The sequence below is a fragment of the Platichthys flesus genome, chromosome 21 (assembly GCF_949316205.1).
Source record: "Platichthys flesus chromosome 21, fPlaFle2.1, whole genome shotgun sequence".
NCBI lineage: Eukaryota > Metazoa > Chordata > Actinopteri > Pleuronectiformes > Pleuronectidae > Platichthys > Platichthys flesus.
The window spans coordinates 7,611,193-7,623,533 of NC_084965.1; the positions used below are offsets into that span (position 1 = coordinate 7,611,193).

At 41.7% G+C, this 12,341-nt stretch overlaps 1 protein-coding gene across 1 annotated transcript in view; it reads right to left on the bottom strand.

Moving 5' to 3' along the window:
• col11a1a (collagen, type XI, alpha 1a) overlaps positions 1 to 12,341 on the bottom strand; it is a 71,529-nt gene that overhangs the window by 15,287 nt on the left and 43,901 nt on the right. Inside the window, 13 exon segments of the mRNA XM_062379850.1 lie at positions 751 to 804; positions 1,302 to 1,355; positions 1,550 to 1,603; positions 1,688 to 1,741; positions 4,810 to 4,917; positions 5,295 to 5,348; positions 5,524 to 5,577; positions 6,143 to 6,250; positions 6,358 to 6,465; positions 8,604 to 8,628; positions 8,630 to 8,655; positions 9,813 to 9,902; positions 12,167 to 12,274. Of these exon segments, the coding sequence (XP_062235834.1) occupies positions 751 to 804; positions 1,302 to 1,355; positions 1,550 to 1,603; positions 1,688 to 1,741; positions 4,810 to 4,917; positions 5,295 to 5,348; positions 5,524 to 5,577; positions 6,143 to 6,250; positions 6,358 to 6,465; positions 8,604 to 8,628; positions 8,630 to 8,655; positions 9,813 to 9,902; positions 12,167 to 12,274 (897 nt within the window).

Consider the following 12,341-nt stretch of genomic DNA (forward strand, 5'->3'; position numbering starts at 1 on the left):
ATTTCTTTTTGGCAATAACAAATGCGAGCATGTGGATGTGATAAATCATAACATTTTTTAATTAATCAATCTATTAATAACTCTGACATATGAGAGAAATTGCAAAACTTGGAGTTTACTACTGCCTCAGTGGGTCTATCAAAACAGGCCAAATTACAGCTAAAGGCTGCGCTCAGCAACACGGGTGTCTGATGTGCTGCCGCCAACTTGCTTCACGGTGTCTGCAATCATTGTTCGTTAGGACACAAGCACCAGTCACTTCCCCCTGGTAATTATGTCTTAAGAGTCTGGGAAGACACTTAATTTGGACAGGCCATGTGAACATGGTGTGCAAAGCAGGAGAGCCAAGTTGAGATGAACTACCAGCCACAATGTGATGAGCTTTCTCTGTGATGAATACATAGTGTCACTGTCTCGTTAAATTGGATTTTGTTCTGTATTTGCCTGAAGATATCCATTAAGAAACTGTTTTCCTGGAGATTACCTGATGTGGCTGATACTGTGACCTGTCTTACTGTAGCAAACATAAATTCCCCCAACCTGAGTGGTTTGTAAATTGAGGTGAATAGAAATTACTTTTCAAAATGTTTTTTCAGCTTAGCTACCAGGGTGGTAGGCTAAAGACTGAGAATATTTTAGCAAGATGCACCAAATGAAAGAAAAATAATACATAGAGATGTTCAAACGTAAAGCATGGCACACAAATATTTAGCTTTAGACATTAGTAACACAAGAGCAGAGCTTACTTACCCCAGTTCCAGACTCTCCAGGTGTTCCTGGGTTTCCAGCCTCACCTTGTTCACCCTGTGGTTAAACAAATGTCAGTGTCTGGACTGATTATCCATCAACCTCACACACACGCAGAGCTTCCACACTCAGGCAAAGCATTTAAAGTCACATCTAATACAAGAAATGTCCTTACACACCACTACAGGAGCCAGAGAGAAAAACCAGGTCTTAAACTCTAGTTGATTACGAGGCTGTTAAAAGTTACAGTAACTCCAAGTGCCCTCTTAAAGTGTTGGTAGCTTTTCATGTTTCATATTCCACAGTCATTTTAACAGCATTAAGTATTTATGGTGCAGCCGTCTGCCAAATGGCCGTAAAATGGCCGAATCTTGTTGGAAGTGTTGTAAAATAGACATTAATAGTGTCAACTCACTAACAGAGACAAAATGCCTGAGCGTTTGAAGTGATTATGCTCCAGGTGGTAACAGAGAGAGCTGTATTCTGTCCCAGTGCCCGACATCATGCTAGGCAGGCAGAACCCCCTCGGTGCATTGTTGTGCAATGGCGCTTACCTTCTCACCCACAGATCCCATGGGACCCACGCCGCCTGGAGGACCTTGTGGACCCTGCGGCAGGAAATAAGGAAAGAGATAAGTCATTACCCTGGAGCGGACAAATTATCATATCCAAGGTTTATAAAATAACATAAGTGAGATAAAGCCATTAAACATGTAGCTATAAATATCTCACAGTCCTACATGAAACTGATTGTATTTGTAAAATTTCTGAATACAGATTTTTATCAATTAGCCATACGTACGTCAGCTCCACTAGGACCCTGAGGACCTCTGGGACCAGGGGGACCAGGAGGGCCCTGCAGAAAAGAGACACAGTGTTGTTTAATAAAGTCCATAAAACTATCATGAGAGGATGCACATGAAGCAGATGTGTCTCTTACCATGGGGCCAACATCACCGTTCTCTCCCTTCTCACCAGGGGGTCCAGGGAGCCCCTGAGGATGTGAGAAACGAACAAGCAGTTATCAAAAAAGAAAATAATCATGTTACAAGCACAGGGTGCTGTTGCATGAATAAGCAATAACGTAATTAATGATCAGAGTTTGTTTTTGCTGTTAAGTGCGTTCACAGCAGCTGTTCCTGTTTGGAGATCTAATTGGAGATTTGATTGCTAGAATAAATTTTTGGTAGCGTACTGAAATATTAAACATTGCATATCTTTTGGCCAGAATGTGCATTAATGAATCAAGTGTATCAATGTTTTAACTGCGGCCCAGTCCTATTATCTGTATCTATATCTAGTGAGCCTGATCTGAGCAAGGTCAACAACACGTCTACTAGCAGATGAAGTGTAGACCCTCAAATCAGTCACTCTCGAGTGGATACACAACACAACTCAGCACTATGAGGATCATACGCACTGCAGCTTAGTGGCAACAGAAGAAAATATGCTAAACATTTCAAAGAACTGCATCAAAATATTTGACTTTCATCAATAGGTTCTTTACATTAGGGACTCTGTGATATACAAGTAGCAGGTATCTCTACACCAGCGAGTGAGCACAGCAGGGAGTATAATATTCTATATTAATACTCAGATGAAGCTGAGATGATTTTGTTCTGCACCCAGCTCAGCCAACATGTAGCGCAACTCTCCTGCTCACAGATGCATGTTAAGTGAGCCGCGTGGTCAGGGCCTTGATCCTTGACATCTCTGCCGGTAATTGCTGTGATTAAATTGCTGTAGTGTGCTTTGCCCTCTGTGTGTGTTTTCTCTTGATTCAGAAGCAGTTTGTCATCAGTGTAAGGTGGAAGGTTATGTGGGAAGAGATCTAAATCAATTTATTCCTCTACCTGCGCTGACACCGAATACTCACAACAACACGGAGGAAAAGGACAAGTGTGTTTGTGTGCATCGAGCAATGTCAAAAGCCCACGTTTGTGTTTGTGCCCGTGTTTGCATCTATTTTCTGTGCTACAAAGTGTGTGTAGCTTCATGCTGATTCCGCCCGTGCAGAGAAATCTCATCTGTGTAAAGGTCGCCTCTAGTCTGAGATCGTTAGCTGTGCTACTAATTATGCAGCGCGGTAAATGTGTTCGACAAGGAACTGACTATCAGAGCAGGTCAGTCCAAGCAATTAATGGAACAGCAATGGGAAGTGTATTACTTCCAATTAAAAGTCCATTGAACACAATCACGCAGAGATAGAATAGCACCTTGGTACGAAGAGTGGTCGTCTATGTAATTTCATTACAACACTGACCTCAATCTCTGCAGTGAACTTTTGTGGTGTTTAGCTTAAGGAGCTGATCAGTAATAAACAGATCAGTACTAATAAATAGACTCAGACTGAGGGGAGGTCTTACCTTTGTAGATTAGTGTTACATTGCTACAAAGCTATAAAACAAAGTTATAGAGTCGATTGGTTTTCTAGTGTGCTGCATCCTGGTGTGCCAAAACTGCATTTCTGGATATTTTGTCCAACACAAATTCTGCATATCAAAAAGCTAATTATAAAACTGAAGAAAAGCCTCATTCTGAAGCAGTATTCACTCTGACAAAGGTTCATTGTTGTGTGTGTGAATTCTCCACGAGGCATGTGGACATTTTGACGTTGAGCCATATCCCAGGAGGGGATGGAGGGAGGAGGATGCCATTGAAAGGGGGTGAGAGATGTAATCAGTAAAGGTCAAAGCAAGGTCAGGATACAATGCACATTACAGATCCTATTAAAGCAGCGTATACTGAGTATGCAACTGGATGTTTTTGCCCATATTGAATGTATGAATGTTTTTAATAACTTATAGATGCTGCTATGGGCAAAATGCAAACTGCTGAGGCTAAGAATAAATGACATAAGGATGACGTTTAACTCCTTTACTTTTTGTTTATCAAGATCCATGACACTTTATATTCAGCTCTACGTCATATGCCTCCTACAGCACAAACTGGATGCGTAGCAACAGGACAGAACAGATTATGAACCACAATATTGAGAATATCAAATGACTTAGAAGTGATGCCCTGGATTCATGTTTTCCTGCCGTGTGCTATTCCTCATCTGAAGAGTCAATCTCAGCAGCAACATGCAACACTCCACAGGAAATGTATTGTTTATTATTATCTCGATAAAGCCAAGTCTGTGGCTTACAGAGAACTCTGTATTTTTATATCTCAGTGGTGAGTTTCTCATCCCCTGTGACTGCTGCGAGACCACAGAAGAAGACACGCTATCAGTGAACCAGTTACAATATGGTTCCAGCATAGTGGGAGCAGGTCTGAGGAAACCTTTGGAGCTTTGACTCCTCTTTATTTCAGACAGAAAATATGATGGTTGCACGTGTGTACACAGTGCCACCTTGAAAATAAACACTGTGATCTTTTTTATGTCAAATGCTGCTGATATTTTTTCTCATTTCTTATTATATGACATTAAAGGACCAATGTGTAGGATTTAGTGACATCTACTGGTGAACTTGCATTTTGCAGCTGGATACCCCTCACCTTACCCTCCCCTTCCAATCATGAAGGAGAACCTTTGGTTGTCATAAGAACTCAAAAGGTTTTTAGTTTGTCCAAAAAACATGGTGGCCTCCATAGAAAGAACCAGCTCCAGATGTAAATATAAAGTATTTACATTTAAAGGGACAATTGTCGGGTAAAGAAAATAACAATTTGTACAATTTAGGTGAATGAACTCAAGCAAAAACATTACTAGGATTATTTTATGTTCAATTTCTGCCAATAAAAATCAAAAGTCTTAAACATTGGACCTTTAAGATTAAGTCTTGAGAATTGAATAAGAAATCATAGTAAATGTTTGGTGTCTATTAAAGCAGAGTCTAGTAAAGGTAAAATCCAGTTGACATTTCATTTCCATTCTTCATTTTCTGTACATATAAACACTGTTTGTGTTCACAGATTACTTTACAGAGTACATGCAACTATATAGCATTAATGCACAAGAAAACTCCCATTAATGTTAAAAAATATGGCCTCTACAACTGTTCTCAGGTAAGCAGGAAATCATACCCTACACATACACATGTGAATGGCACTAACCTGCAGACCGATGGGACCAGGGGGTCCTGGGAAACCTCTGGAGCCTTCATCTCCCTTCTGTCCAAACATACCCTGCTGACCTCTGGGACCAGGCTCTCCATCACCTCCCTGAAGAAACACTCATGTTTACTCTCCATTTGAACATTATCACTGAATACATGACAATATATTGTCTATTCTTGTTCGTTTGTATTCTCTCCACAAACTTATAACTTTTTTTAGCAAAACAATACAGCATAAAATCCCATGGCCACTGAAATTCTCATATATAGAGAATATGTGTGTGATGCTTACTGATGTAAAACAACTCGTTGAGAAGTAAGTGCAAATTAATTATCTGCAGTGTCTCCTATTAGGAAATACTATCAACTGCACATTGTCCTGTCTGTCTTACTGTCAGGATTGTCTCGCTATTCACACAACCTATTAATGGGCAGTTACAGAAGGTTCATCCATGCAGTACAGGACAGTTGTGGAGTACTTACAGCAGGACCTGGGGCACCAATGGGACCTTGGAGACCAGCTGGGCCGGGAGGACCCTGAACATGAGAAAAAAAAAGAAAGTTGGTCGCACAACATCCCAGAATGGTCACACAAAGGTAACAGCAATCATGCATTGCTTTGTGATGTGTAAGCACATCAGTGACTTTTTAATTACTGAGAATAAAGGGTTGAAATGTGTGCGTGACACAGAAATGAATGGACATAACGCACCTGTTCTCCCTTGTCCGCTTTGCTTCCTTTCTGACCTGGCTCTCCAACCTCTCCCTGGGAAGGAGAAACACACACACACACACACACAGTCAACCATCTCAGATCAGCTCTGCTTTATCTCTGAATTTCTAAATTACTTTTTTTATAGTTAATTCCATAGCCATCCAATGCAGTGAATGATTGCAGGGAACCAGCAACAGTATTTTACTTTTACATCTCTTCTGACACATTTACATTTTGCACTGGCACATTCTGTGATTAGGGCGGGTTGGAAACAGTTTGGAGAAGAGAGAAAGAGATTTCCATACAGATGGTCTGAGTGAGACATGGAGATGAAGACTGATCGGTAAAATTGTTCAGTCCTAAAACTCATCCCAGTCTAGGGTTGAAGAAGGAGTAACTGATGGGCGGTGGTGAGACACATCATATAATCTGACATGGGTGGCCTTCTCCCAGGACATCATAAACTACAGTGGAAAAACTAGCTTTTTCTTTCTCTTCTGTATCTGAAGATTAACATAAATACAAACAAATATATAGTGGCCTGGCTCCAGACCCTTTTTTTGTACATTTGCCTTATCTTTATCTATTTATTTATGTTGCATGCGGTTGACCTGACCTTGTCACCATCCTCTCCGGGTGGACCCTGAGGTCCAGCAGGCCCTGGCAGACCAACAGGACCCTGGACACCGTCACGACCAGCCGGACCTTGAGGCCCTTTCTCACCCTAGAGGAAACAACGACATATGATGAAATTCTATTTTGAAAACACAAACAGCAGAGGTGAAGTTCAAAGGAAGGAAAGGGGACTAGGGGTAAAAAAGAAATACTTACAGGTGCTCCCTTCTCACCAGCAGGACCTGGAGGACCCTGAGGGCCGGGTCTACCAGACAAGCCAATGGGACCAGCTTGACCGGCAGAACCTCTCTCACCAGGAGAACCCTTTGTGAGACAGAAAGAGACGTGATGAGTCATAAATCTAATCAATAGAAGGCAGAGGGCAGGTGCTTCTTTATTGTGGAGATGACACGTATTTCATGTTTAGTAAGGCTGTTTGAAATATAATCCCTGTATGCTGGACAACAACCATTAGACATCTAAAAGACTAGAGCTGAGTTCTTCCACTAATGGATGAACACACATAAGAAGAAAAACCTTTTCCAGAGGAATAATTAAAAACAGCAGGGGCCTCACAAAGTAGTCTAGGCTTTTTAGTTCTAAAAAAGCAGCGATGCTCCTTGAAAGCAGCCGGCATTATCTGCTGCCGGCAAACTGACGTCCCGGTTTCTCTCTCTCTCTCCTGCTGCTGGAAAATGCATTTCTTGAAGAAAGAAAGAGGCTGCTGCTGCTGCTGCTGCTGTGTATCAGTACTCACATACAGGAGCTCAGTATTCACCAATATCCATTAAACATCATGGAGAATGACACTCTGACTTGTTCTGCTGCACTATGTCAACTCTGTGTTTACCTGCATGCACACTACTTTTATCAGCTCCTGGAAGACAAGCTTACCTGCAAACTGTAAAAGCAGAACCAAAGCACAGATACAGACAGTCCTATGTGTTTTATTTAACTAGTGCAGTTCCACCTCTAAACAGGCCTGTTTGGAATGCAGCTTCATTTCTGAAAATGTAAAAGTGACCTGTGCTCCAGATACACACAGTGTTTTCTTGTATTAGTAGACAGATAGATGAATTCCTGACGTGAAGACTATGATAAAGTCCTTGAAGAGGTGAATCACAGAACTATCCTGAACAGAATGTGAGTTTTAGTTTACCCTGGTAAATGTTGGATAAATCTACTTTAATGTGTGAAACGTGACTTTGAACTGCAATTAACCTTTACCTATATTTGATTTTGTTGCATTTTGAATGTACAATGCAATTTTAATTAACACCTCTGGCTAATTGACAACGTGACATGTTTTTTTATTACATTCGGTTGCTTACAAAACACATACGTAGTTGTAAGGGAATAAAGCAAACACCTGTCCTGATTAGGGATTAAGAAATAACTGTTGGGACAGAAACACTCTGAGACATCATGCTGCCCACGCAATGTGTTTTATGAAGAATCTCCCTGTGACGATGTGAGGCGCTAAGTGCCAGGATGCGACCTGCTGGGACTGATGAGGGATGTGTTGGAGCGACGCCCGGGATGACTAGACACTGTGACTCACCATATGGATTTTCTCCTGGTTATGTGTTTGTGTGTGTGTGTCTGTGTGTGTGTCTGTGTTTGTGTCTGTGTGTTTGTTTGGGATTGTGTGCCAGGAGGCAATGAAGCAAACAGTGTTGATACCCAGCCACTCTCGCACATCGCTTTGGAGTCGCTGTGTGTAGTGGGACGAGATGATATGAAATGATGAATAAAAAATTGTAAATTACCCGCAGGTGACGTGACTACAATGGCTAAATTACTTTATATAAGTTTTACACATGTACTTAGTTCACTTGCTGCAATTGAATTAATTTACTGTGTTTTATTGCCCTTGTTTTCCTTCATCAGATCCGATTCCTAATGGAAAAATATCTCAGACTCGTCTTTCTGTTAAGCTACAGTTGGGATGTCCTCAAGCAAAACGCCTAATCTATCTGCTGCAGTGGGAAATGCACTGGACATCTGAAGAATGTGCAAGTGAGTATAAATTTAAGAGTTGGCAACACTGACCAGTGGAAAAAAGAGCATACGTCTCATCCAAGTTTACCCCAGGCAACGAAGGCTCAAACACATAAATATCTTCCTGTTTGTTGTGTTGCCTGAAACAGACAAAAACCTCCCAGCAAACATAAAGATGACTAAGCAGTTTTTTTTATCCTTTTCCTTTTGGGGGGGAGGGGTATGGCAGACCAAAACAAATTCTTACAGCAATTTAAATTCCTATTTTAAAGCTTTTTCTGCCAAAATGTAAACTGTCTCTGTTTCTTGGCACATGCAGGGGTCACAAAAACATGAACTATGCTGAGCAAGCATCCGCAATAAGCAATAAAAACAAATCTAAAAATCCAATACATTGAGGAAGGACATTTCTTCTGTGAATTTCCCGAAGGGGCTTTGACTTCAGGTAACAGTTTACTTACAACAGGACCGGATGGACCCTGGGGCCTCTCCTCCCTTCAGACCTGCAGGACCCTGAGGAGAAGAAGGACAATAAAGACATGAGTATACTTTCTTGACAGACCAGTAATTATGTTATATGTGGCCATGCAGCCTTTGCATTTCAACAGCTCCATCATCAGGCACCAATCCTGTATACCTTCACTGTTTTGTCAATTCAGCCCAACACCACCTGTAAGCACTTCCCTAGGAAATATCATTGCCTTGTCACTTTCATCCTGAGAGACCACCGGCATATATCAGAGGCCATAAAACATACAACATGGAAAGGCCACATGCATGATGGGTAACAATCCCTTCACGCGTATGAATCATTTCATGTGGATACTGTAGCTGGAGGACGGGGGGACTTCATTGCACATAAGTGGTGGATAAACAATTGTGTTTATGTGGAATTTATAGTGTTTATTTTGTTCTACACATGCTAACTTGTGGTTTCCATGCAGCTGTGTGTATAGTGTATGTCATGCATGTGAGGTGTCCTGTTCATCAATAATCCAAAGAGTGTGTGAGTCTGTGTGTGTGTGTTGCTCCCTTGTGGGCCACAAAAGAGTGCATGGCAGTATGGGTAATGAGTCTCTGCTGGCCGTGGCTGTGTGCTGGAGTAAATTACAAAGGCAAGAAACAATCAGGGGTGCTGCTGGCCTGCAGAGTCAGACTGACCTTGAGGATCCAGGCTCCACACATCACTACCTGTCCCCACAGTACGGCCGCGACAGTCTATTTGCTAATGTGTCCCATTTAATCATTTATGAGTAAATAAGGCATACCAAGGAAAAAACAAATACCTTGGCTGACCCGAGAAAATAATGGCACTGAAATATGAAAAAAAATTCAAGACCTTGACCTAAACTCTGGAAAGATTCTACAAATCGTTTCCAAACAACGGCCTGTTTGCATAACAGAGGCCACTGATGCATTGCTGTGGTTAAAACAGTGGTGTGAGTGGCGTTGGAGGGATGAAGAGGCACGCCTTTTCATCTGTAAGATGTCGCTTCAGATTTCTCCTTATTGCTCGGAGCGAATTCCAAGGCTGATGTCTCTAATGAAATCAGTGGCTCTACAGAGTTCCTGGCTCGTGTGTAATGTTGCAACCTTCTGTCACTTTCTATTAGCAGATGCATGGAATGGGAAGCAATGATGAAGTAGTGCAGGTGGAGGGGAGCGCTTACCGTGGCACCAGGTAGACCTCGCTCTCCGGGGAAGCCTCGAAGGCCAGGGGGACCGTCTTTACCTGAGGATCCCTGTGGTCCAGGGTCTCCCTGATAACACAGTCACAAACTCAGGGTTAGTGTGGTTCACAACATGGTGCATCATAAAATATCATAATACTAATAAATACCATGTTACGTTTCACGAGTGATTCAAATTACACTGCATGAAAAATGTTTTGTTGCTGAGAAACAGGACCAAATTATTTATATATATCTGATTGGCATCGTTTTCTCCAAGATAGATAAGAAAAGATAAGATTAGATTGAATGTTATTTATATAAATACACATACATTTGTCATCTACTGTTGTAACAATGCTAACTTTGGTCACACAGAGGTACTTTCTACGGAATAACAAAAAAGAAATGTGTTTTTCTCTGCTTAATCTGTGACAGTCTATCAGTCATTACGATATTCAAATTCAAAGTCAGAGACTGGAACTTTCCTCTTTAGAGTATTCCCTTGTTTTTTATTTAAAATTGAGTCATCTACAAGCTCAATTTGAATCTGACGTTTTTGCTTGTGAAATGATAAATTGGTCTTGACATGGTGTCGATAACGGTTTGGAGGCGCAAAGCATATGACAGCTAATTCTTGAAAACTGCAGTACACCAATCTTCAGAAATGTCTCCCTCCTCTGAGGCCCCTTGGCGAAATGTGTACATGAAGACATGTTCCAGCATTTATGTATTAAACATGAAGTACTACCAGGCACAGCTGGTAGTTGAACAAGAAAGGGCTCTAAAAAATTATAATACATATTGAAAAGCATATGACAAGCAAATAGTTTATACACTAATTGCTTTGTACATCACACCAGCAACAGATGCGTCCTTGTTTTGTAGCTGACATGCATCTTAATGGGCCATTAGCCGCAATTAGTTTGAAGTATGTAGGTATTCCGTGGAATCATTAGCGCCGTCTCCACAGTCAATAAACAAGCCTCAGCGCTGATTATACGTTCACATATCAACCACAACACGAAGCAGACAGATGACGGTCTTTTTACACTCACTGTGTGTTTGGAGACAGATTCTTTTTTTTGTTTAAGAGGTTAAAAAATAGATAAAAGTTCAGCAGCGAATCCAAAAATATGAGGACAGAAACTTCTGAATGCCTACTCCCAAAAATGTCATTAAAATGTCAGCTTCTGCAGCTGTTTGCACACTCCTCCATCTTCCTTCAGCTCACAGACTAAACTCTAAAACTCCCTTTGTTTTCTGTCTCCTCAAAGGAACCACGCCAACTATTTGCTGCAAGGTAACTTTAGTTCTTGGTTTGTTTTCTACACCGCATTTCTAAAAACCAAGACATTTGACTTCAGAAAAAGTTACTCCTGACTTCTCTCTCTTTTCTTTTCTTTTGGCAGGCTGACTTTATCTGCAAACAGGGAGGCACAGAAGAGTTGGCTTGAGAGGTATAAGAGGATTTGGGCTCTGCTGCCAAGACCTCGACAAAGTGTCCCTGGCATACTGATGCACAAGCCTGAGCGGGGGGAGGGGGGGTTCTGTGAGTGGCTGAGGGTTTGGAGTTAGCCGATGGACTTGATTAAACTGTCTGCTTGGGGAAGACAGGGAGAAAATGAGGATCTGAAGGAGGGGATGGGAGCGGGGCCATGCTGAGTGCTCCTGGGAGTCAGGGTGGTGGTTTGGAGCGGCCCATACTTCTTCAAAATGGCTACTGTCTAATGCTAATGGGCACTCAATTGCCAGGCAGATAGATCCAGGGCGGGAGGGAATGTAGCCAGATGCTCCCTGGATCTCAGCTACTGTATCTTCCACAGTCTCTTGCCAGGGCGAGAGTGATGGCGAGACTCAGTGCTTTGGCGTTTCTGGGTGAATTTATTGCTACATATTTATTCCTGCTTTCTCCCTGTTTTACTTAAGCCATCCAGTAGTCTACTGAGATTTGCATGCCCTCAAGAAACATAACTGCTTGTGAAAGCAGCAGGTTACTTCTGCAAAATCAAATCATCTACAATAATTGCAAACTCTATAAGTAACATTTTCAGCCTGCCTATATGCTGTTGATCTCTATATCAATCTCACTGTCTCTTCTGTGTAACTAACACAAATTTATTATAGCTCATGAGAAAAGCCGAGCTTGCTGTTTTTCTTTTTATGAATTACGATGTGTATCTGTAAGCCAGTCGGTTAGAGAAGGGGATTTTGTGGTACTATGATACAATAAATGAGCATTCCTTTCAGATTAATAATCTTTAGACAGATAACTACTGTCCCTCAGTACAGGAAATGTATATGATCAGTTTAAGCTCTAAACAATAAACGTTGACCAGTCTTGTTTTTTCTACCTTTGCTCCCTCCTTGCCAGCAGCACCTGGAAGACCCTGTTCTCCTGGTGGACCTGGGGGTCCAGGGTGGCCTCTCTCGCCAACAGGACCGGTCTCTCCAGTCGGTCCCTGAGAGGATATCACACAGTTTTATATTATTGACGGTTCAACATATCAACAATACTACATGAATCAT